The sequence below is a fragment of the Centroberyx gerrardi genome, chromosome 12 (assembly GCF_048128805.1).
Source record: "Centroberyx gerrardi isolate f3 chromosome 12, fCenGer3.hap1.cur.20231027, whole genome shotgun sequence".
NCBI lineage: Eukaryota > Metazoa > Chordata > Actinopteri > Beryciformes > Berycidae > Centroberyx > Centroberyx gerrardi.
This window is the reverse complement of record NC_136008.1, coordinates 19,654,395-19,681,355: the sequence shown is the minus strand read 5'-3', so window position 1 is coordinate 19,681,355 and position 26,961 is coordinate 19,654,395. Positions and strand designations below refer to the sequence as shown.

General features: G+C 41.6%; 1 protein-coding gene across 1 annotated transcript in view; it reads right to left on the bottom strand.

The window, feature by feature from the left end:
* Positions 1-26,961, bottom strand: part of LOC139914210 (zinc finger protein 236) — a 77,550-nt gene that overhangs the window by 6,817 nt on the left and 43,772 nt on the right. The window contains exons 22-30 of the mRNA XM_071902472.2: positions 24,732-25,178; positions 19,313-19,458; positions 16,306-16,537; positions 14,358-14,549; positions 12,098-12,256; positions 11,012-11,169; positions 6,718-6,846; positions 5,294-5,488; positions 1,295-1,424 (exon numbers count right to left, since the gene is read on the bottom strand). Coding sequence (XP_071758573.1) covers positions 1,295-1,424; positions 5,294-5,488; positions 6,718-6,846; positions 11,012-11,169; positions 12,098-12,256; positions 14,358-14,549; positions 16,306-16,537; positions 19,313-19,458; positions 24,732-25,178 — 1,788 coding nt within the window. The remainder of the gene's footprint in view (positions 1-1,294; positions 1,425-5,293; positions 5,489-6,717; positions 6,847-11,011; positions 11,170-12,097; positions 12,257-14,357; positions 14,550-16,305; positions 16,538-19,312; positions 19,459-24,731; positions 25,179-26,961) is intronic.

Genomic DNA, 26,961 nt, shown 5'->3' with positions numbered 1-26,961 from the left:
GGGCATGGAACGATCTGCAAGGCCTAATTAAACTAGACACACTACCTTCTCCTCAGGACTTTAAAAACCTTCAGGTCACTTTACGGTAAGTGTGTCATTGCTTCTAGTTCTAGGGAGGCATGGCTCTCCCTTTCATTGTTTATCATGTATTGTAGTTGTATGTATTTTATCTGCTCTGTTTTACATGTTCGGTTGTGATTGTTATTGTTGATGCTCCTGTCTTGGCCAGGTCTCTATATCTATATTATTTAGAGAAAATGTTTTGAGAAAAGCGTAAATTCATGCCTTTTTGAAAACATGATTTTTTGAATTTTTTGGTTTGAATTAGAATAATTGCTGATGGTGGTCATAGTTTGCCCACTAGATCACTGGCAAAACCTATAAGTAATATTTCAAGTCATGAGGGACCAAAAGCGAACTCAGCCTAAATCTGACAAAAACACATTTGTATTATGTGTTATAGATGTATGATCCTAGGGACAAGGCCATGTCAAATTGCAGTTCTTTGGTTACCTTTTCAAAGTGGCACAGAGACCTTTTAGTCACACTCAGATGAGCACTCAGATGATGAATTAATTCAAATGGGAATATGCCATCGCAACTGCTTCTTTTTGCACATCGTGGGCTAATAATCATGTCTGGCACTCAATATCTCAGAAAGAGACCAGACACTGAAGAATACACCACAGCTGCTTATTAGCTGTGTCTGTATGATTTAGTGGGTGAGTATATGACTGGCAAAGATGATAACTGTTGAATATCATTGGGTGTGTCCTATTTTCTCAATTTCCATTTTATTTTTTCCCCATGTGCCGTTTTTCCAAGATTCTTTTTCTGGGTTTAGACTTATTTCACCTGTTTTTAGCATCGATAACTATGTGTAAAGAAAATAGAAGAAAACGTGACACTTCTTTGTTTTGGATGTATTCATTTGACTAAATGCAGGCTTTACATGTATTAGGATAGTTATTGTTATGCTGGCCAACAGCTGCTGCCTTGATGCGTAGAAATCAATAGCATACAGCAATGAAGGAGATTCAAGTTCAATTTTCACCTGATATTCACAACTTCTGACCACAACAACACTACAGCAACAGCAACAGTACAAACTGTTCTCTCATATGGAGTTAACAAAGCACATTCATCAAAGACGTATTACAAGTTTCATAAATGAGTAGCCAACATTCACAACAGCTTCATTACACATTTCATTACACACACACACTTACGAATCGCAAACCGGTGATTTTTACTTTGACATCCACTATGCGAGCCCGTTATATAAACCCATTACCTGTGTGCGTTCGGTTGTGTCTCTCCAGCTGGCTGCGCTTGGCGAAGGCCTTGACACAAGAGGAGCAGTTGAAGACTCTGGGTTTCTGGGAGCTGGGCGACGGGCCCGGCTGGTGGACTCGTTCATGGTCCTATAGATGAAGAAGGAAAGGGTATGGTGAGGTCAGAACACACACATGCAACCACATACAGGTCGAAGTCCACAGTCCACAGTGCCTTCCTATAAATGGAATTTATGAAAAAAAAAATCCTCTCATCCTATCAGAAATACATTTATAAATTCAATATGGACAAAAAAAATAATAATAATTAATTATGATTTATTTAGATTTATTATGTAATTAACATATTCAAATCAGCTACTACTTTGTCAAAAATGTGCATATTTGCATATCTGTTAGAACACTTCTACTTATATAAAGTCAGAATGCATTTTCCTGTTTTGTTTTGATTAACCCTTGCATGCAAGTCAAAAAGACCAGAAAAGTTCGCCATATGTTAGAGAACTCTCTGAAAGACAGCTTCTCAACAGAGAAAGAGACAGAGCTCAATGCAGAGACTAGAACTGAATGACCTCATGAGACATAGAGCTGTTTATTATGCAAAGAGTAAAACAACAATATTATTTGCAAGGTACCAGACCAAGTTGCGCTACCTGCTCCCAATATCTAAATGAACTCAATCTGCCCAAACTCTCTCAGGGGGAAACATGTTTATTGGATGAGCCACTTACTTTAGCAGAATTGAAATCTGCACTCTTGGAGATGAAGAGAGGGAAAGCTCCAGGCATTAATAGAATTCCTCCTGAATCTGAACCAAAATTAAGATTTATGCCAAAGCCCTGGCTATTCCTATTGAGAAAGTTGTTGGTAAACTAATACATCCTGATCAAACAGGATTCATGAAGGGACGGCAGGCAGACAGCATACAGACAGCATACATCGCTTATCTTGTGTCACTGATGAGGCTTCTCACTTGGATACTCCATGGGTCATCTTATCGCTGAATGCAGAGAAAGCTTGGAATGGGACTATTTATGGTTTGTACTTAACACTTTGGATTTGGTAGTAAATTTATACATATGATCCGGACTATGCATGCAAATCTCTCAGCTATTATGCCAACTGGTAATGCTCAATCCTCTCCATTTACTATCCAACACGGTTCAAGACAAAGATGTCCAGCAAACTCTCTGCTCTTTGCGCTCTTGCTTGAACAGCTGGCACGAAGTATTCAAGAAAACCTGTTGGCCTTTCTAGTGTTAAAAAATGAAAAGAGGGTAATGTCTACGTATATGCATCAATGTCCCATGACAGACCCTCTCTACCATCACCATTTCAAGATGGCAATATGACAGCAACCCACTAGGCTGACCAGACCAAAAGCTCAGCAATAAATAGCATTTACATTCGCAACAAAAATATGGCATCAAAAACTGCCACAGATTGGAATCAACACCTCTGGTATTTATGGTAGGGCTGCCATTCAGAAAGAGCTTATATCCAAGGCCAATGCATAGTGTGGTTTAAGGAGCACAAAACCTGGACCCCTGAGCAATGGAAAAAAGTATTAGGGTTCATGGCATCATCAGAATTATGAAATCCATGTGCAATCGAAAGAGCAGGCCCAAGAACCCAGAATACTCATGGTAATATTGAAGCTACAGCACGGTGCCCTATTCAAGAGGATTACTGAGCAGCACAAAGCAGACACAGTGGGAATTGAATAGAGAAGATGGTGTAATGTGACAGTATTTATTCATGGGGAAAAGGGAAAAAACTGCTTATGCTGAAACAGTAGTTTTTAAACAGATGTGAAAATCTTGAGGGTCTTTGGGGTCATTGTGGAGGTAGCGTCTTTTAAAAGTGCCTAGGGTAAGTTCGAGAAAGCAACATTAGAATTCAAATAAAAAAGGGAGAAACACACCATCCACCTCCCTGTCCTTCCTCCATTCCCTCTACCCATCCTTCTACTGTCTCTCACTTCGTCTACGCTCACAATGTAATGTGTGTAAGTTGGCAGGATGGGCAGAAGTTCGGGGCCGGCTGCCTGAGAGCATCTCCATTCACTTGGATGAATTTCGCTGAATAGATGTTTTTCATGGAGCTGTCAGAGGCGGAGGAGACTGCTGGCAGTTCTCAAAAATTACATTTCTTACCTTGCAATTAAATTTCACACTGCTTTAACTTGTGTTATGTGTGCCTATTTTAACATTTCTTTAAAATCTCACACCTTATAGCATGTATCTGTGTGTGTATGTGTGTGTGTGTGTGTGTGTTTGTGTGTGTGTGTGCATATAGATAAAGCTAAAAGGTAATTTCATGTATCTGGATGATGGCTCAAATGAATCAAAGCTGGCAATGATGCGATTCATCACAGTGGGCAGATGCACTAAATCCTCTTAATTTACCTTGCTGTCAGGGATGTGTGGTGAAAAACACAGATTTCCCCCCTGTAATAAATCTATTGATGCTTCCAAACCCATTTACCACTTCCTATCATCCAAAAACGCCTACAACCAATCCCAAAATGTAATCATTAAATGCTCCTCCGTGCTCCCCAATTATGCCATGAGTCATGGTTTTAGTTGTTTAGCTCTAATTAAACGATAAAATCCACAGGCCAACAAAATGACAGAGTTACTAATTTATCTTTCAAACCGCTGGGCCTCATCTAAAATCTAAAGGCAACGTCTGACTCCTCCTCGCTAACTAATGAGCAGCCATGGGTCCCTGGGGGACAAAGCTTGGCCACTTTCAACCAGAAGCCCCTCTCTTATGCTCTCACATCCACCACATCCCAATGTCATGAAGTTTATGAGACAAACACTGTTCAGCACATTAAAAAACATTTAAACTAGTGCATGCCTATGGTACAACGGCCCTGGCTTAGAAATATGACACATGGTGGAGAAAGATGTTCCCCTAAGTGATAAAGAAACAAGGATTATTCGAGCTACCGGGTCTAGAGTTGGTTATTAGCCATGAACCAGCTATTATTTAGTTCCAGATGGGCTCCCATGATTCAGCGGAGCGTTTAATTCTGTAAATGAGATGAGGATGCTTTTGGATGCCAGATGCGTGCGGACTGCGAATGAGGAAGGGATAATTTATTGCTGTCATTGAGCCAGAAGGAGGACATACTGACAGTAAAACTCGAGCGTCATAGCATGCGTGTCTCACTCTCAGAATAATCCATATGTGAACAAGAAAATTATTTTTCTTCACCGGATCCCAATGTGCCCCTTCCTCTTAATATGTATCTGTCCTCTCATTCTTATCCCCAGACTTACAATGGCATTCACCTGAACCTTGGGACAGAATATAATGCTCTTGGGTTATTAGGCATGAGCTTGCCGCTTCAGTGCGTATGAACCCAGATATGAAGCTGTCCCCCCTTCTGATCTGAGAGCTCTCGGTGTTTATGTGCTTGAGTGGTGCCATAACGTGAAGAGGATCTCCATAAAGGAGAGGCACACTCAGTCTCTCTGAGTGTTTTGTTGTTGTGAGAGTTCAGGAGAGTCAATTTAGGAGAGTCAGTTTAAAAGCCCACTTGATGAAATGCCATTCCTTTTGCTTAAAACAATGAAAGAGAAGTTAATAGTTTAGAAGTTAAACTTTTCTCTTTCCTCACCAGCTGTCTTAAATCTATTATTTTCCATTATTTTCCAGCCAGTGAATGCACTGATGACAAAGCATGAGAGGAGAGTGTCTTGAGAGTCCATTCATTCCACTGGCTTTTCCAAAAATACAATAGCTAAATTCTTCACTACAGAATTGGTGTAACTTCAGTGTCTCATGCTCTAAATGCTGTTTCAAAAGCTTTTTGACCCTGACAAGAATAAAATTCAGGGTGAAATACTGAATACTTGTAATTTTTTTGAGTTTTTTGGCATGGAAATACTGAACATTGACATCAAACATCAGGCATCGGCAGCTTCAATTCAAAAACACATAACAGCTGAACCCATGCCTGCTCTGTTCCAAGTGTGTGTTCATACCTTCAGGTGCGTAGCTCTCTTGAAAGCCTTGCTGCAGAGGCTGCAGACGTGGCAGCGGTCCTTGCCGTGGGCTTGCCTGCAGTGGCGTCGCAGTGAGTTGGCGTTCTCACACACCTGGTTACAGTAGTAACACTGGTGCCGATTATCAGCTTCCGCCTGGCCGTCCTTCACACCCTCATGGCCGTCGTCAGTAATCTGAAGCACACACACAGATGAAAAAATAACATATAATTATTCACAAAAGCACAGACCTACATAAGCATTGCAAACATAAAAATATTTTTTATAATAATAATAATATCTATTTATAGAGCACATAACAAAACAAGGGAAAATGCACATAATGTAACAATTAAAACAATAAAAGCAGAATACAGACTATAGTTCAAGTGTATTTAAAGGTGTTCTAAAGGAGGACACTGAATTGGCAGGTAGTTCCAGAGCTTACAAATCTCCATCAACCTTAGTATACTACACTATATAGAACAGACTATGTAGTAGGGTTGTTTGATACCCAACATTTGAGATTGTCATATCGCCAAATCAACCAACAGCATACCATGTAGCGGGCTACCTAGCCAAACTACTAGCTAAAGTTTTAGAGAAGTGCAGATAATCTACATGATTTCTTCTTAAAATTAGTTATTGTTGTATCCTTAACTACAGTGAAGTGAAGCACACATACTTCAGTGGTGTTCTGAGACTGTCACTGCTAAAATATTTATAATTGTGGGAGACTTCTAGCCTTGTAGGAGGCCGCTGCCTGACAGGCCTGGCTGAGAGAATAAAAGTCCCTCAGGTGCAGGGGGGAGAGGCTGTCCATGCAGTGATCCTGTCTCATTAACACGAGATTCATTCTCCATTTGGTTCGCATTTTGGGGAAAACACATTTTTTTCACATAAACATTTTTTGCCTATAACTGTGCTCAAAAACACAAAAAAAACTAGCCTCACACTTTTTACTGCATGAAAACAACTTAAAAGTGAGGAGAAAAGGCTTCACTCGCTGCTTCTTGGAAGTGGTGTGTGTGAGCTGTCGGGCTCTGTGTGTGTGTGTGTGTGTGTGTGTGTGTGTGTGGGCTGTAGGGCTGTGTGTGTGTGTCTCATTTCATTTCCTCCTCTGACTCGACTGAACATTGTTCTCAACGCCTCTTATTCAATGGTGTTGTTTTGGCTAATGGCTACAAAAAAAACTCCACAGCGCCACTTCAGAAAGTCACATCGGCACTGACACAGCCTAACATCGATGTCCGATGACATCGTACATCGGCACAACCCAACTGTGTAGTCTTCAGCCTGTGGATCGACCAAAAGAGTGCTGTCTGAGGATTTCATAGCAGGTTAAAAGCTCGCTTAAAATGTGATAAATACAATTTAAAAAACATCCTAAATAGTGCACTACACACACAGACACACACATTAACAGTATATCCATTGTCAGCTGCTCTGTTGGTGCCCTGGGAATGGTGGCTGACCAGTATGACCTGTTGGCCCGAACTGGCTGGCTGCCCTGATAGACCCGGGTCACTCAGCACCGCAGGAAACGCCTGACCCTACGGAGAAAAGACACTCTGGTAAGGCTGGGGACAAACCATGTGAAAAAACAGACTGAAAAGAGTAGACAGCACACGTTTAGCGGCATTTGCAAATTGTTTTTTTTCATCATGCCGTTACAGAGGCACACTTGAAATTGCACTTGAAGCTGAGTTGGATTTGTGTACACTACCAGTCAAAAGTTTGGACACACCGCATTTTTCTTTATTTTTACTATTTTCCATATTTTAGAATAATAGTAGAAATAATAGACATCAAAACTATGAAATGACACAAATGGAATCATACAGTGACCAAAAAAGTGTTAGATGTCCCATATTCTACACCAGGCCCATTCAATTGGCGGCCCGCGGGCCACATCCGGCCCAGAAGCAACCTCCGAGTGGCCCAGCGAGCTTGAATTAAATAAGCTATTTTAATAGCAATTTTAATATTTTAATTGTAATATTATTTTATAAAAATTTGGACTCGTTTTCACTCGTCATGAATTTATTTCCTCCGTGGCAGAAAAACACGGTACACGAGCCTTCAGAAACTCCTGCAGGTTAAACCGGACTAACAAAACACTTTTGGGGCTGACTGACTCTAACAGACTCACTATAAACAGACTTTAAGACACTCGCTAGCCTAGCAACATTAAGGCTACAAACAACCCATAATGCAACACTCTGTGTAGGAGTCGGTTTTACACCGGTACTTTATCCATTCAAAAAAATATCTGATGTTGTGAACACGTTTGTCTTGTCCTCGAATATAAGACGATCCCCACTTTTTCTGAAAATATGTCTCTGTCAACCCTGAAATGTAGAATTGACAATGAAAACCATCGGTTTAACCCTGCCTGGACTGGCAAATACTTGTTTATTTTACCGCCATCTCCAAACGCCAAACCAATGTGTTTAATTTGCAATAAGTGCGTTGCGGTAGTTAAAGAATATAATATTCGGAGGCACCACATTGAGAAACACCAAACTTTCCGGACAAACTTTCCTGAGGGATCACAGGAGAGGGACGCTAAAGTGCAGAGTTTGATTGCATCTTACGATCGGAGCCGTATTACCCTGGTGCAGTCATGCACAGACCAAGAGAGAGCTACAGCAGCTTCCCTTCGTGTATCCACTTTGTGATGTGCCTGGGTCAGATATGTGACCAAAAATATTTTTTTTATTTCAAAAGTGAAACAATAAACATTGTTTTGTGTGTGTGTGTGTGTGTGTGTGTGTGTGTGTGTGGGAGAGAGAGGGGAGAGGGAGGGAGGGAGATACTGGTAGAGAGAAATAGAGTGTGTTATTGGTTACTGTTATTGCCACTTGTTATTGCCACATTGATAGCTCTTTCTTCTGCACTTTGTGATGTGCCTGGGTCAGATATGTGACCAAAAATATTTTTTTTTATTTCAAAAGTGAAACAATAAACATTGCTATTTTTTACTACATTCATTTGCGTTTGTTTAAAATTTGTCATTACCAAAAGCTAAAAAAAGGTTTTAAATAGGCTGCTGAAAATGTCTGGCCCATCTACATTTCCTGGTTTTAAAATCTGGCCCAATTGAATTTGTAATTGAATAGCCCTGTTCTACACTTTCCAGTGTTTTATTTCAGGTCCAGGTTTTTTATTTGAGGTCCATTAATCCTCGTATTAGGTTAAAAAAAATTACATCTGTTATGTTGCAGGTCAAATTGACCTGCAACAGAGGCATATTCTTGTTCTTAGCACGACGGAGGCAACAACAAAGAGTAAAAGGCAAATAAATTAGAGGATAAAGGACAGTGAGGTCCAGCAAAGGACGGAGATGGAGGATGCCCAGGTGAGCCCCGCCCACAGCGCAGCAGGGGGCAGAGCCAACCTGGAACCCCAGGTGGAGAGGCGGCTCCACGATGAGAGACTAGAGGCCCTGACACACCAAACCGACTTCAAAGAACCAGCGGCGACGAAGGCCGACTGTTGCGTCGCCTCACGTCGCCTGTCGTCTGGTCCAAAAAGTTGCACTTGAACACACCGCAAAGACTACACCCGACGGCCAACTAGCACGTACGTTCTGCGCCTGCGTGAGGGGAAATAACTCTCCATACCTTATGTCTGATAAGAAGTTGCAAATGGCACTGGCGTTGTCAGCCCTTGGTCTTTTGGTTGTGGAAGAAGAAAGGAAGAAGGCGGAGGCGAAAAATAAGGAGAAACCGCACTAAATGGGTGAAATCATGAATAACGTTACTCCAGCGACAGGCTCAAGGGGCTTTCCCGAACCTGTGTCGAGAGCTGGAGATAAATGAAACCTCCGATTTAAAAAATTTCGCTCGGCTCTTTCCTGTTCAGTTCCACATGTTGAAGGAATTTATCAGTCCAATCATCCAGAGGCAAAACACGAACTACCAATCAGAGTGATCTCTCTCACCGACGGCTCCGACGCCGATTCAACATGCTCAATCGGCCGAAAAGACGCCGACAGGGTCGGACTAGTGCCGACGGTGCGGGACACACCGCAAAAACTAGGGACACCGACGCTTACCGACGGCCCGATATTGCCCGATGGCCGACCGTCGGCCTGGTGTGTCAGGGCCTTAAGGGGGAGAAATGGAGCCAATGATGGCTGGGGGAGAAATGGAGCCTTGAGTAAATGATGTCAGCAATGATATCTAAAATAATGTACTGCCTGTATAGCTTTATTTCTGTAGAGAATTGCAAGTTCCACTACAGTCAACAGTGTATGCGTAACAAAACTATTAGTTATTGTGTGGTTTTGCTATTTAAATGCTGTTAACAGATAGGACCTTCTCTTCTTTCTCTCCTGAACAATCAAACTCAGAAATGGAAGTGGAGCTACTGTGCTACTCTTCTTTTATCTCATCCTGGAGGCACATCGTGGCCTTGGAATTTTAAGGTTATTTTAGTCAAAAATAATTTACTCATATAATGCAGCTCTAAAAGAAGTCTTAACTATTCAGTACAGTGAATTTGACTAAACTCCTACACTGACCTTAATTCACACTAAACATATGTGACACTCATGGTATCACAGTCTTGATTTAGACTTTGTTTTCCTTAAACTCCATCTGACAAAGTAACCAATGGTTGTGTTCAGTGGGAATGCGAGAGAAGAGACCGATTCTGTCCTGTTTGGTGTGAGACAGGATCACCTCCGGACTAATCAAGTCTCTCTCTATGGCAAGCAGTTCTTGTATGAGGTTTGGTTTGTGTGTATTTGTGTGTCTGTGAATGCGAAACCTTAAACTTTGATCTGCATTCTGTTTCTACATATACCCAAATGGTGTACAGACTTTATCAACATGAACTCAGAAGGTCAAAATGACCCGTAACATCATCTTTGTCTACAAAATCTGCACAGATATTTCACAACACATCATTGTGTCCAAATTTTACATATAAGTCAATGACCCTAAATGAGTTAAAGTCATTGAATTTCATTAAGTAAAAGAGAGGTTAAATATGTTTTTGTTTAACTCAAAAACTGAAATGGGTCAAATTGACCTGCAACCTAACAGGAAGGTTAAAAGCTGTTTGTGTGGTGTCAAGTACCAAAAACACTCTCAATCCATTTTTACATGTTCATTTTCCAGCATCTCTCTGAGCCTTACCAAGAACAGGCTGTTTCTGTCGCTGTGTCTTTAAGGCTCATTAATATTAACGACCCTCTGTTCTGATTGGCTAACCATTTCAAAGTGAAACAGTGAGACACCACAGTGCCTGCAGCTACAGGTAGGGAAAACTCACCGGGAAATAAACAATGGCAACCGCTCAACTGCTTTGAAAAAAACACTTTGTTAGTCTATTATTTCTTACAAAAATGATAATGAGCGAACATTTGTGACGCCACAGTTTTCTAATATGGATTGTGTGGATTTAGTTGCCGACCGTGCGTTTTGATATTTTCACAATGTTTAGATAGCACATTAAACAAATCAAAACTATGTTATATTTTAGATTCTTTAAAGTAGCCACCCTATGCCTTGATGGAAAGGCAAAGGCTTCAGAAAGAAATTAATACAACGGTATTAACTTCACTATTTATATTTGTCTAAGAAACAAATTTCAAGCATTTGAACATAAGCCTTTAGATCAAAACGGCTTTAAGATAATGAAAAACATGGTACATTCAATCAGGTGTGTCCAAACTTTTGACTGTTAGTGTACATTTGTGTGTATTACCTGTGGATTGAGGTTTAGAGTGACACCGTCCAGCATGCCCTGAGCATCTGCCAGGGTTAGTGTCACACTGCCGTCACTGGTCACGCCTCCCGGTGACATCACTAGGCTCTGGGACACGGCAGTGTGTGATAGGGTGGTGCTCGGCGGCAGGCTGGTGACTGACAGGTGGGAGAAAGTAGAAGGGTTACACTAGGGTTAGACCAATATGACTTTTTATAGACCATTACCGATATTTTGGGATTTAAGCTGCTGTTTTTGTGATGATATTCAATAACTTTACAATTAAAAATGTAGGGGTTAGTGCTTCACGCAGAATTTAATTCTTGGCAAGGTGGAAACACCTCTGAATCAGCATTTAGACCATCATGGGACACTAAAACTCTCCATTAAAATCCATACTAATGAAATTCTTTTAGGTGGGTCAACAGCCCCTCAAGGCAGGGTGAGGCAGCTTTCATTGCAGGTTTTACAAAGTTTTGAGTACAATCCTCCCACACTACACTGGAACGATTTCTCAAGTCTGGATACAAAAATAATAATAATAATAATAAAAACATATTCATATTATACATTTGCAGTGATGTTTTCCACTTTGAGTTGAGAGAGGAGAGTATTGAAGAGGTGGGACTGGAAATTTGATTAAGGTTCTCGTGACAAGTGAGTCAGTCAGCAGAACAATCAGGGAGCCAACTTAGACACAACTAATCATATTTGCTCACTTCACAGCCCACAAGTCATTTACTCTCTTATCTCTGATTGGACTGCACAATGGATAAGTGGGAACAAATTCACAAGCAGAGTTTTCAAACTCTTTCAAATATGCATGCCCTCTTGATAGATGCATATGTGTACACTAGCACTTTTTACTTTTGGTTTTTACATTGTTTTGTTTTGTTGTTTTTTTTTTACACTTTTTAGGCATTCACATGGTGATCTAATCCAGAGTGATTTACAATAAGCAAGCAGATAGGGTTCAGTGTCACACATGGCTGTTGAGGGGATTTAACCTGACACGTTTGACTGAGCCACCCTGCCACCCTCATCTAAATACATGCATACATGTGTACCAGCCATGCCAGTCCTAACCTGCCATGCCAGCGTTGGTGGGGCTCTGAGGTAGCAGGTGGTCGTTGGTGATAGTCAGAGTGGCGTTGGTAGGCTGGCTATTCAGTGGTGACGCCAGCCTGATGCCGCCGTTCATCTCCGCACCACCAGAGGTGCTATGCTGGGGGAGCAGATCCTGACCTGCAGAGGGACGGAGAGAAAGGATTCTGAAACCGGAATTCAAGAAAAAGTACAGTATATTTCACGTTTTTGAGGTATTTTCATGTCTAAACCAAGATTTTTTTGGTTCATTCTTTGGTCCAACAAAGCTTCAGTATAGTTCCTGGTTAATCTTTCAAGGGATGGCAAACAGGGGACAAATTTGGCCAAATTGAGATTAGTTCAAAAGGATTTTAGAAGATTTGTGTGGAACCCCTGCATTAAAGTCAGTCTCTGCAGCTTTCTCAGCGCCCCCTGCTTTAAAAAAAGTTTCAATAATTCATTGGTTGAATAAATCTTTTAGTGTAGGTCTCCTGGGCACTGGTTAAGAGAAAGAAAAACAAAAAATGAAAGCTTTTGGGCTAAGTCGTAAGGATTTGAGTCATAATACAATATAATGCAGTGCTAAGTAAAAGAGACTGAAGAGTGCCCAGCGGGAATTCTCTGACTGCTCCAGCACAGCATGAAGGCAGAAAGGATTTATCTGGATTACCACTGAAGGAGACAGGGCAGACCACACTGAGAACAGAGCCACAAGCAGGGGAGGTGAGACCCTCCCAGGGCACAAACCTGGTGCAAGGGCCAGTGTTAATCTTAGTCTCCAGTCTTAGTCTTTTGACAAAAGTAGCCTTTAAATTTAGTCTGATTTTGGTCATGACATTAAATGACATTATGTGACATTAAATTTAGTGAATTATTTACTGACGAAAATGGCCTATGATTTTAATAAACTAAGGTAAATACATTTCAACATAGTACATACATACATACATACATAGTCAACAAAATACCTCAAGATACATAGACAGACCCAGTTATCAAAGAACATATAAAACTTGGGCTATATATGATTTACAGCATATGTCCATCACTGCTCATCTGTCTTTTTATTGTAAAAGAGAACTGATTGAGTCAACCAATGAGTCATATTTAATCAAAGGTTGTGCCTCTATACTGTTCACAAACTCATAATTATTGCTACCTAATAGTAAGCTACCTTTGCTTATAGCAGGTATTTTGCCTTTGACAGCTGATGAGAAACACCTGCTTTGACATCACTGATTGGGGTGGAAGCTTCAACCCAAAGAGAGCAGTGACACAATGATTTTCTGCCCCTTGTGATTTAGTGTTGATTTGCTCTTTAAAGCTTGCTCACGTACAATACCCAGCCCCCTCTGACCTCTAAACTGAACTTGCTCCACACTCATGTGCAGGGCAGATCTCTCAGAATGAAGTGTGGATGGTGAGAGGTGAGCTATGTAAATCTTATGCTTATACAGTATATACTTCCATCACAAAAAATATTGCGGCTAATCTCAAAACATTCACTGCTGTAGATCTAAATAGCCAGGAACTTTACCTGGATCAGCATACCTTCAAACACTGTAAGAACATTTTTCACACACTGAATGGAAAACTGAATGGAAAAAGCTATTCTAAGCACAGATACTGATGTAGAAGAATGGGCAGAGCAATCTTCGATAATGTGGAAAAACGTCTGGTGTGATGTTTTTTCCATTTCATCATATTTTCGTCAATACTACAATAAAATAATTACATTTCAAATATCACGGGACAGAATATTAACTCGTTATTGGCTTTGTTGACAAAATTGCAAAAAGCATTGATCAACGAGCAGTTTAGTCATTAACTTGCTAATGAGATTAACACTGACAACTCCTGATAGGGAGGATTGGAATCTGTATTGGTGAATGTGGTGGAAGTTTTCTGTAATAAAGAGACATATAGAATAGTATAATAGTGTAATTTCCTCCACAGTGAAGATTAGTGGGTTCAAGATAAAAGACAGGGCTGTGACTCATCTCTGGGTCTGTTTTTGTGTTTGCCAGTCAACCTGTGCCTGCAGTGTCTGAGTGAGGAAATCAATGAATGTGTTATTGATCCTTGAAGGAAATTTTACTTGATTGTGTTTTTGTTCCTTTAATTGCTGAAGAGGCATGATTGTCCATTTCTGAGTATGTCAGTGTTATTAATTTTCATTTTACATGCAAGTTAGGGATGATGTGGTTACGCATTTGCATGTTTTGCTATGGACCTGCGTGGTATCAGTGGCTGTCCGTACCTGATATGGTGAGGGTGATCTCGTGGGGGTTTCCTGCCGCGGTGCCGGACCCGGCGGCTGAGGCTTGGGCCTGGGCCTGGGCTAGAGCCTGGGTCAGGCTGGAGTTGTTGATGGTCAGTGTGATCTCCTGGCCACCGGCCCCTCCGCCCACCAGCCCAGAGCCGCCCATCACATGGCTCAGGTCCTGAGAGCCTGCAGGAGGCGTGGGAAGGCACAGCATGGTTACATAGCAGTTAGTGACAATTATTGATCTACTCTGCCTTTCTCTACACTTAACGGAACAATCCACCCTTGATTACTCTTACACTGTTATATCATCAATTTGTGACGTTCAGTCAGAGACACTTACGTCAAAGGAGTCTAGTCTAGTTTATTTATAAAGCCCTTTATCACAAGCATGTCTCAAAGGGCTTTACATAGCATCATATACAGTACATGTCATATACATACTAAGTCATACATACATACTACACATATATATACACATCATATACATCCTATACTACAACATAATTAACTACATTATATACATACCATACATCATATACTACTTCATATACATTATTTTAGATTATATTCATCATATACTACACTACACACAGACTACACCCAAACACAAACACACTCATGCCTATGGCAATTTAGGGTCTTCAGTTCACCCAAAAAGGACCGGGACGGAGATTCGAACCCCCAGCCTTCTTGTTGTAAGGCAACAATACTAACCACTGAGCCACTGTGGAGTTTGGACTATACAGTTGTATTTGGCGGAAAAGGCTCTGCTCCTGAGGATGCTCCCCAATGAATCCAAGCAGCATGCCAGAGGTTCTGCGGGGAGCGCAACAAACCCCCCAAGGCATAGCACATCACTGTACTAGTTAATCAAGCAGAGATTCTAACTGTTTGTCTTTTAATCACAAGAAAATTGTCTTATGGTTTAAAACAGTAAATTGTCTTTTTTTAAATGCATCTTTTCTCTGCAATCTGTGCCTGTCAATACACCGGTGAATATAATTGGACCTAGACTAACTGTTTCTTGTTTTGGTTTTTTTTAAATGCATCTTTTTGCTCTTCAATCTGTCCCATCTAGACACCTATGAATATATTTGGAGCTAGACTGACTCTAACTTGTTTCTATGCAATCTGTCCCTGTCGACAGACCAAAAAACATTTCAACCAAAAAACATTTGGCCTAATAGGATGCAGAACAAAATGATTGATTTTTTTGTACTTTTAAGTCAACTGGCTCAAGGGTCGAAATACACCACATGTCAATCAATGCATATTCTGCTCAGTGAGATATGGATCTTGTCAATAAAATTACTTTAACGTTGAATTTAAGGAGTGTGTATTGCGAAAGAGATTGCCTTCCCTTGCCTTGCTAGATTTCTTCTTTGTTTTCCACTTTACCTTAATTTCACTGTACAATGTTGAGAGACTCTAGCTATGTTTCCATGTAACTGTCCAGGAAATTTTAAGCAAAAAAATAAAATAAAATAAGACTCCTTAATGTACAAATACACCAGAACACACATCCAGCAAAAAAAATGTTGAGTCTTTCAAGAATTGCTTTGCATTGGCTATGTTGTTATTACTCATTGGTGTCAGCTAATGTTGGCCATACTTCATGCTGACTGAAGACAAAAACAAAGAAATGCAATATCCTAGCGCCATACGACCACGACAGGTGCTTTATGCATGGGAGCAACAGCATGTGTAACACTTTTGGGAGGTTGTTGTGGACAGATAATTCACAGAATGTCTAAAGCCTTTTCAACTGTTGCACGATGAGACTGAACTAAACCTCATTACTCTCATTACTTATTCAACTAATGGGTTATTTGATAAATCACATAATTCCTTTACCTCTTCTGACACATCAAAGTTTGCATTAAAATTATTGCATGGCAACCCATCTTACACCAGTGAGTGTCTGGTCCATCACACATACCTGCGGCGTCCTGCTCGCCGAGGCCGCCCATGCTGACCTGGGCGGAGGGGATGGTGGAGGGCTGCAGGGCCAGGCTGGTCAGGGGGTGGATGACCACGTTGGCCGGCACTGAGGGGTCACCGGCGGACATGAGGTGGCTACCGGAGTGGGAGACGAGGCCAGTGTCGACACTCAGGGACTGAGAGAGCAGACCCCCCTGTTGTAAGGTCTGCTGGAGGAGGGCATGGTCGATCTGGAGGAGAAAGCACTATGTCAGATTAAAGAGGAACCGGGGTGTTGAGGAGGAAATGGAGAGCACGGCTGTAATAGAGGAGGAACAACAAGGGGGGGAGGCACTCGCTTTTCAAAAAAAAGCATTGAGGGGAAGATTCAGGTTTTTTAGAAGCCTACTTTATTGGTCCTTAAAAGGAAAAATCCACCCTCAGATACTCTTACACTGTTATATATCATCAACCTGTGATGTTCAATGCATCCCAGCAGTTATTTTGTGATGAAGTGTTGTAATTAACTTTTTTGGTGTACCCACTTTCCCCTTAACCTGTCCACTTCAACTTAAGTTAGTGATTACCTACATTGCCCAAAATGACTTTCAAAAACCTCCAGAGAACAGGTCTGGTCTTATTGCTAAGCTATAGCTGTGGGTTATATGTAGGTGGAGAGAGCGACATTCTCACCCCTTACTGAAAGCACAACATGTCTTGTGGCTGTACTGTATTATGGTTTATTGAGGCTACAGTTGATGGAGAAATTGGTATCACTGTCTCTTCTACGATGGATTTCACCTTGCTCTCTTGCCCTTGCTCCTCGATTCTGAGGGACTGACACAAAAATCTGACATTTACTGTTGATGTTTTAGATAGTTGAAAAATGATCTGCTACAACTTCGTTGTAGCTGCACTGTAAATATCTTAACCTAACATCACACTAGTTATTCGCAGGCATGGGTGTAGGAAGCATTTGAAAAGTGGGGGACAACTGAGTGGGTGGTGGGGCCGGTTGTTTGCTGTGTTTTGATGCATTGCATGTTGTTCACCAAATCTAATTGAGGTTAATGGCAAAAAAAGAGCATGATTAATCATTGTTCATTTTAGAAATTTAATCCAGAAGCAATCTGTTTCATAATACGCACAAACTCAAAGGCTAAAATTATGCCTATAATTTCCATATATTTAATTTCCATTATTTGCTCTTCTTGTAGACTTACCTCTCATCCTTCATTTCAACCTGACAGCTTGTTTTGCAGTACACTCACAGATGGCAGCGAATACATTGGCCTTTTTCATACCTCAATCTGCATATTTCATATAATTTGACCATATGACAGTATGTAGAAACACTTCAATACTTTAACAGCTGTTTTAAATAGCCACCCTGCTTTCTATGAATTACTATATGAATTTTATATCCACTGAAGTCAGAATTAGATCTTTAAAATATTCCAGCGTCACAATATATGGATGTCACTGAATGAAGCTCAAAAAATACATTACCCAACAAAGATGAAATAGTCACACACTGAACATTCCCTCACATTAACAGCAGTTCAGATGTGTTAGTGCCGGGGTGATTTCCAATGTGCTGTCGACAATATACTGACTAAAGCTCTGTCATATGGACTATTAGCTTGTGAGCCAGTACATAAACAAGATGTAACACAGTGCATCCTACTGAATGGTATAGCCTACAAAGCAGGTTAAGGTGGCCATTCTGTCAAATCCCTTTATCACTAACCCTACATTCAGCCCCCTGTCATCTCTCTCAGTTTCTTGACTCAGCCTCACTCTCAGTATGCTGGATTGGTCAGTAAGGGAAAAAACTCAAAAAGACACATTCCCTCATGTTAAATTCACACCTATTACATTTTTTTTGCCAAGGGTCTCACATTTCCACATCCCATGGTGGCAACACATAAGAAAACAAAATTGACAGACCTAAAGGAATAGTTTGGTATTTTGAAAACCGAGCTTTCTGTCAGCAGTTATTTTTGGATTCTTCTGGCTGTCGTGGGCGCTTACACCGGTTTAGAAGGTAGTGCGTCTTTGAGAGAAAATAGTTCCTATCCAAATAGAACACAACTATTGATTAAGTCTTTTTACAATTTTTTCAAGATAACATACTGGCACTGTTATGATTATACTGTGAGTGTTGTGTTTTTGCAAAACAACGTTTATCATAGTTTTCAGAGACCCTAGGTTTCGAGAGAGACCCTTATGCCCCTAGGTTTCTATTGCAGTAGAGAGGGAGGGGGCCGCCCGGTGTTACCAGACAGGCGGAGCAGGCGGCTAAGTTATGGTTTCTACTAATAGGGATCATGATGGAAAACATGTTATTTGGGCCCAGGGTTCAAAATAACAAACTATTCCTTTAATGCATCCTCCTTTCTGTTATTACTCATCATAACGAGTTTTGATGGAAGGTAGTATGGAAGGGAGGTTAGCTACACATTCTAAAATAAAAAAAGGTGGAGGAGGAGTTAACTAACAGAGAGCAATAAAGTTGATCCCTGGAACAAACACACAAATCAAGAGTGTGACTCAACAAAACTTCCACTCCTTTTCCACAACAAGGTAACGTTTGCAGCTAACCATGACAGAATACAATCTATTAGTCATCAGATGGAGGCGTGGAGGCTACAGCATTGTGCTCTGAAATTGCCCAGGCAGGGAGGCAATATGAAAATATTATTTACGACCTGAGAAAGTGGAGGGGACAAAATTAGCTATTTTGTAAATAAGCTATAAGAAATTCAGAAAGTTTTCACACCACAGTTTATGTCTCCAAGAAACCAGCCTTCTATTAGCACTGGTTAGCAATGTAAACACAAGTCAATGGGGTAAGAAATTATTATTCTTGAAGCGATGCAAGCCACTACATGTATTTCATAGCCTAAGTATACAACTGTTTAGAGAAAAAAAAAATTGTCGGGACAAGGTGATGGTAACACGTTTGTATCACTTGGACACAGACACACATGGATAATAATAAGGCTCAGAGGGAGGTGTGTTACCTGGAGTGTGATGTTGTTGATGTTGCTGGTATCGATGCCGGAGATCTGGACGTTGGGACAAACCACGTTGGCAGACGTCAACTGCAAGTGGATGCCTTCCAGCGTGGCCAGGCCATCTGATAGAGACACAGTCAGGTCTCCTCCAGCTGCAGCACGTGCGCGCACACACACACAAACACACACACACACACACACACAAATGTCACACAAACATGAACATATGCACATGGCCACAATAAGTGTCTGAAATTAACTTTTTGGCTCTGCCAAGGGCTGGTAAACTAAAAAGAAATCACCTGCCATGTGACACAAAACATCTCCAATGAAACTCAAACTAATACAATTCTTAGGTAGGTTAAAGCAGGGAAGGTAAGGTTGGCTTTATTGTAGGTTTTATAAACAGCCACTGCTGAGTGGCTGATTATTCTACCGGCCGATATCATATTATTTTAAAAATTACAATATTGGCCCAATATATCTGCAAACTATTATAGTGGTCTAATCCTACATGCATGATAGGCATCATATACATTGTGTGCACCTTAGCTCACTCAGCTTCCAGGATGCCCCCACCGTTCTCTTTGAGCAAGAATATTATTGCAGTTAGGCTAGCGAATAGGCCATGAGTTAAAACCACCAAAAGACAGAGGGGCAACAATGAAAGCTTGGTCTGTTCAGAGGGCACTGCCTTCAGTGTGCTCCCAGAAGATAAGACAAGAGAGGTTTGCTCATTATCTATTGTGGATTCCTCTGAACAACGCGGAGGCAGAAAGTGAGCGAGAATGTAAGGAGCGAGAATGTAAGATCGTCGAGTTGTGAGCCTGCAGAGAGCAATGACTGGAAACCATTTCTCAGCTGCCTCCCACCACCAAACTGTCATACTCCAGGAGCTGAGAGGGAAATTAATTTCACGGCTGCTGTTTTGGACAGTCATGCACCACTCTCTACAAATGAGGTATTAGAGTTGATGCCAGCCAGAGTTCAGTCGACGCATTTAACTCCAACTAATCAATATGAGGACTTCTGAGAGGATAACCGCATGGTGCTGCATTCCAGTCCTTTCTTGGTCCAGAATGAAAACTGCTACTGACTTTGAAATCATCAAAAGAGGCTATGGAACATCTTGTTAGGCATGTTACACAGCGCTGAATAAATCTGATACAATCAAAATATTTGCTTGTTCTAAGAAATCAACTTATATTGAGGACCAATTTTCTGGAATCCAAAGAGCAATTTTAGAACCCAAAGAGGAGGAAAGGGAAGCAATTTGAAGACACTACCACTTTCACACATGCAGCCTTTTCAATAAATGCTACACAACCTTTCCATTAAAAGGTTATGTGTGACTAAGAACCAGAATCTAAATTGCAGAAAAGAACCATTGGCAATTAGCCATGTCAAGACATTATCATTTCCCTTAACACAATCCTACTGACATATGGGAGAATTACATTAACATTTCAAGCACACACAGCAAAACCTAAAATGCTCAGCTGATGCTCAGTGTGAAAGCCATTCACAAAAGTCCAAAAGGGGTAATCATTGCACGCTGCCTATATATTTTCAACTACCTCAATAATGCCTTGGACAATAAAAATAATAAATGAAGCAAACAGAAATCATTGATTGTGTGAAGAGAACCACTACCTTTGCAGGAACCGTTATCTGGAAAAGTTGCAGCGTGAAAATAGATTTATCTTGAAAGCAATCCGTCTTGTTAGCCTGCTGTTTTCCCAGGCTAACAAAACAAGTGCTGTGGATGGCCCATAAAGTGAGGCCTGTGGTTTAAAGTAGGACATGAGGCTGTGGTGATAAAGTATCCCCCCTCCAGTACTGGCCTGAGTCTCATCAGGCACCATGATATGATTCGTCCTGCCCTGCAGTCCTGTAGCAGTAAACATCATCAATCAGCTCAGAAGCCTTGATGCCACCAGGCCCTGGGCCATGAGCACTAATGGTCAATGTCCACCAGACGCGTTTTTGATCCGTTTTTTAGATGTGCGTGTGTCTGAGCTGGCTCAGAGCCAGGGGCGTAGCCATAATTTCAGAAGTGAGGGGGACAGATTGTTCAGGAGTAAGACGACTTTTATTGAATGATTTATTGAAAGATCCTCTCCCATTCAATTTTCACAAACATAAATCAACAGATTTCAAATAACTCAAGGTCTATTCATCATAACATAGTATATACACAAACAAAAGTCTACAGCCCGTCTTATGTGTTGAGCATAATATTCATGGCCATTGGCCATGATCTAGCCTAAGTGAAGCACCCAAACGTGTTTCTGTGAATTTTGCTGAGCAATCAGTCTCCTATTTAGGTTGACCAGTTTATCTTTAAGTGTTGGTGGCAGAGAAAACCCAAAGAGCTGCAGAGAAGACATGTTTTACCCGCACGTAAACAGTCACTCTGGGACAACATAAAGTGAATACAGTTGGGCACCACAAACGCAATTTAGCGGAGGTAAAAAGCACTGGTAGGAGGAGGTGAACCAAAATGCTTACCACAAATAAAGCCAAAGAGGAGCCTTAACTCCCTTGGAGGAGCAAGTGCAGGAGCCTGACTGAGACGCAGGTGCCAGTGTGGGAGGGATGGAGACCTGGTGATGGTACGGTTACATATAGCTGGAGAAGCCGCGCACACACCACTGTCGTGACAGTTATTACGCACACATGTTTTAGCTGCATTGTTTTCATCAAGGCAATGTCGCGGAGACATCGGCTCATAATAAGTGTCAGCAAAGAGAAAGTTGCACGCTGCAGAGAAGAGCGTGCAACTTTTCTTTTTTTTATATTTAGGTAAGTCTCAATATTGAGTGCGTATTCTGCTACTCTGCCAATGAGGCTTAAATTGTACATTTTTAAGTCGTTTAAACCCTGCGATCTAATGACTGCATGTTATGCTGTGTAGATGACTGTCACTTTGATCTTAGACCGGTTCCAGAGACAGTTCCAGCAGAGCTATCCTATGCGCAAAATGATAGGACATGCTTTTCCTAGGTCTTAAATTCCGTGCGCAATCAGCAGGTGTTAACGGCCACCGCCTCTTGATAAATCACGTCCACTACCAATTTCCATAAATCCCTCCCTTTATTTTGCGCCTCAACCTTGGTACACCCACAAATGTATATGCAATTATACATGCACACCGCAAAAAACGGCCGTCTTAGTAGATCAGAAAACAAGGTTTTAGCACCCGCAATGCAATTTGCGGTGGCGCAAACCTTTAGTAGATCCGGGACAAAAGCAGTTACTATAGGACTATAGGACTGAGTTATTATAGAAATACTGTAAGTATTATTATTGGAAATGACTGAATGATAGAAACAGCAGCAGAGTGCGATTTGTAAAGAAAACAGAGGGGGAAAGAAGGAATGAAATTGACAAATACAAGTGCAAACCGCTATCATACAAGTATTATTGTTTCCCTTAAGAATTCTATGAGAGAGAGAGAGAGAGAGAGAGAGATGATTCTGAGTAGGAGAATGCCGTGGGAATGTGCCTACCGCCACCATGTTGTCACAAAATTAGCGCTGAATTTTGGAATAAAGTGCGGGGGACAGAGGGGACAGATACGGGAACTGCGTGCGATGTGTCCCCCGCGTACCCCGTGTCCGCTACGCCCTTGGGTTCTTGCATGAGGCTCATTGTTCGTAATATCTCATTAGGACATTTTTCATAGCACCTCGGCCCAGTTATCAATTCTCATATGTACAAGAGTCAATTGTTCTGTAGTATAGTATCCCTTTCTGCTTCCCTCATCTTGTTCTCCACACCTAGCGGTCGCGGTGCTGTGCATCAGATGAAGAGCTCTGAGTGTGTGTGTGTGTGTGTGTGTGACTGAAGGTCATTTGAAGTTCTTCAGTTAGAACAGTTGGAATTCTCATTTGGGTCTGTCCTTTAGTTCTGTGGCTTTGTTAACTGAAAAGAGCTGCCTCCAAATAGTTTTTGTTCACTAGCTATGATTGCGTTAAGCAAAATGGAGAAGGGCCTCACACACTGGTCTTTGCCTGGGGCCTCCAAATCACTAAAACCGCCCCTGCTCAGAGCCATTTTACTCAGTGTTGCTGTGTCCACCGTGAGCTCGGGGCTCGGGGGCCTGGGAGCCGCAGTGCGGGATCCGCAAGGCTTTTTTTGCCGCTTCATTATTGTTCTGCTTCTGGTCCATTGTTTTCTGGACACACATGTGTCTGTGAAGTGTGGAAATACACTATTTTGACTTGGGCGTGGGTGAATCTATACACAATAAAGAAATAGAAAATGAATACATTAGAAGATCTCTATATTTATTGAGCTACAATTTCAGTTTCCCGATTGAAAACAGTAAATTAATGTTGACAGGCTTTTTATCTCAAGTTGCTCTGTAGCCAGTTTCATTGTTTGTACTGTCAGCTCTGTGCCAATGAATGACGTATCCTCTTGATTACCGCCAACGGAGTTGGACTGGGGTTATGTTTTCGCCCTGTTCTGTCATACAACATGGGGGCACTGGAGAATTCATTTGCAGTTTAGACATAACCACATGCCAATTTTTCCAAAATCTGGTCCAGTGGTAGAAGAGCAGTCTTAATGGCCACTGAACAGATATACTGCTGACTGAACATGTGGTGCTGCGATAATCGGCTAAAATGCTTAAAAGTGGCAAGAATTTGAACAAGCATATCTCATGTCCCATTTCAGGCCCAGTCATGAAAATGTGTGCATCTCCTGATGGGAAACAAGTTGGTAATGAGGCATGGAAGAAATTATGAACTTTTGGTGAAAATCCGACGTGGACCTGATATCTTGACAACAGCATAGTGTTGGCGGATGTATGCGCTCTAAGCTCTCTCTAGAGTGCTATCTAGTTGTGCCAAGAGTTCAGTTTCCTGATTGAAGCCACTGATTGAAAAGAAAAAATGTGAGGGGTAAGACCAATTAAAATACTTAAAATAAACACACATTCCGGTTGATGAATAACTGAACCATAACTCACCCACAACTGAAGTAAAGTAAAGTAAAACACTTTAGAAAACCACGCTGTAAACACTGCTGGTGGACATTACATACGCAACCCCAAGATGATGTGACCGCCGCAGAGCCGGAACGCACACATGCCAGAGGTAGACATTGGCCTTAACCAAACAACACTGAAGGACAATCCCTGCAGCGCTTCAATTACGCCTGAAAATGCATATGATGTCAAACAAGCGACACGCAGGGGGAAAAAACATTTGAATCCAATCACAACAGTCAAATTGAGTCGCATGTCCACAAATCTGTTTTGAACAAATCACATGTCAAACTACATATGAAAGTAGCTTGTATCCGATTTGAAACGATCAGATTCCATGTGTTTTTTATGCTGTTCACACATGAAAAAAAAAGAAAATCGGATTTAACCATAGCCTAGGTGTGTTGATCGATCTATAATCCCTACCTGACATGGAGGCAGGCAGGATGGCCTGTCCCACCAGCCCTTGTTGCAGCAGATTTTGGTCAAACTGCCCCGTCAGGACTTGGTTGGCTGGGAGGTAAATGTTGGGGTCTGAGTTGGAGGTCTGGAGTAGACCCACTGGTTGAAGCGCCTCTGGAGCCGCCTGCTGCTGCCCAGGCTGGCCCGGGCCTGGAGCCTGCCCCGTCTCTGGGTCTTGACCCTGGCCGGCCTGACCGGCAGACGAGGCCAACCGCTTAGACTTGCGGCTGTCATTGTTGGGCCGGTAGTGGCACTGGATGTGGGTTTTGCGGTGGCCGGAGGTGCGGAAGCGGAGTTCGCAGAAGGGGCATTTGAAGGGTTTGGAGCCAGTGTGGAGGCGCATGTGAACCTTCAAGCTGCCCTTTGTGGAGAAGGAGGTGTTGCACATGTGACAGTTGAACAGTTTCTGACCTGCAAAGACAGGGGAACGTGTCAGGAGGGGGAACAGAGCATCACACACCTCGCACCAGGATCACACATGCATACAATGTGCAGTTAAAATGTGCCGATGAAGGTGATGCATGCATTGGAGTTTTTCTACTTCTGTGTTGATAATGCGTGCATAAACTAAACCAAAGTTTGTCCCACTTTTGCTACCTTTCCAGTAAGTTTTTGTGATGAAAACATTTTGGCAGTGAATCAGAGCTGCAATGAAAGTTTGTTTTGTAATACTTCAACCAATAATCACTTCCAACCAGTTTCATCTCAATACGCTTGAGTCACAGAGTCCTGGAGGTCCACACACAGCTTGCAGCGACACAAATGCATTACAAATAAAGAGCGATCCTGGCTTTAGAGCCCAGTTTTTGCCAGTGATGGGCAACCATGGGCATGGAGGGCCAAGAGTCTGCAGGTTTTCATTCCAGCCGAACAAAGAGAAGAAACTAATCAGTGAAATCACCTGGTGTAGTCCTTGGTTTAAAGAAAAACCTGCATATTGTCAGCCCTACATGGCACATGGTTGCCCAAACCTGGTCTAGAGGGTTAGGGTTAGGGTTATGCAAACACAGACTCTGCATTTAATTCAAATGTTTGTTCAAACAGACAGAAAATAATCATAATGAATAAGATACATAAAACCATCCACCCTATTAATTTGCAGGAGTTGCATATTCATTTTTCTATTCTGACCCATTCCTAATTGAACCAAAGTGCTAATCAAATGCGAGGCATTAGGGGATTTGAGTCTTATTACTGCAGTCAAAAAGGTAATTAAATCTCCCTGAAAGAGAATACAATGCAGTAAGACTTTGATGAATAAACTGGGATATTAGTTAATGTCCCTGGTCTTATAATTTATCTAGCAGAATGTGTCTGGAAGGAGGTCTGAGGGTGGACCATAGTAATTAGGTGAAGAAGTGTAGCGTGATAAGAGCTCAGCCTCTCTAACGACTAAATGTTCTCTGTCATCTCTATTCAAAAATTCAAAAATCACTGGACACTTCAGTCCCTTGGTGCTATTAAAGCAGAGATGGGCAATCATGTCCCATGGAGGGCCGAGAGTCTGCAGGTTTTCATTCCAACCAAACAGAGAGGAAGAACTAATCAGTGCAATCACCTGCTGTAGTGGGTGGTTGGAATAAAAACCTGCATACTCTTGCCCATCCCCGCTTTACAAGGATGTGGCAAAAGAGCCTGATTTACATAACATGACTCACTAGCTCAAAGAGGAGCTGTAAACTCCTGCCCAGTTGGACCAAACAGTGAGCAGAGAACTTTTAACGCAGTGCACGGATGTCATTTTTCAGCAAACTTTTTCAAGTCAAGGACCCTCAAATAGATACATAATATGCCACAGAGGGAAGATTTTGTCCTAAGGAGCCCCATCTGAGAAGATTTTTGTTGTCAGATATGATTTACTATAGCATTGACTTGTGAAGTGAAATAATAAGCCCCTCAAGGACACTGTGGCCCTGATATAAAATTCCATTACTTTTCATAACTAAGTCGGAGTGCTTCCATAACCTAAAAACATTTTCTTCCTTCCTGGTTTGGTAATCCAGTCCAGTTGGGCTGAAAACCCACTAGCTAAAGCAATGAATGTGTAAATGTATTCCTGTAAAGTGACCCATTTGTAAAGTTCCCTGATATTCCCGGACTTTGCCATACAATGTATCAAATTCCCTGACTTTCCCTGTCTGGAATACACCTAAATTCCACAATATTCCAGAAATTCCATAAGCTGTGGGATCTG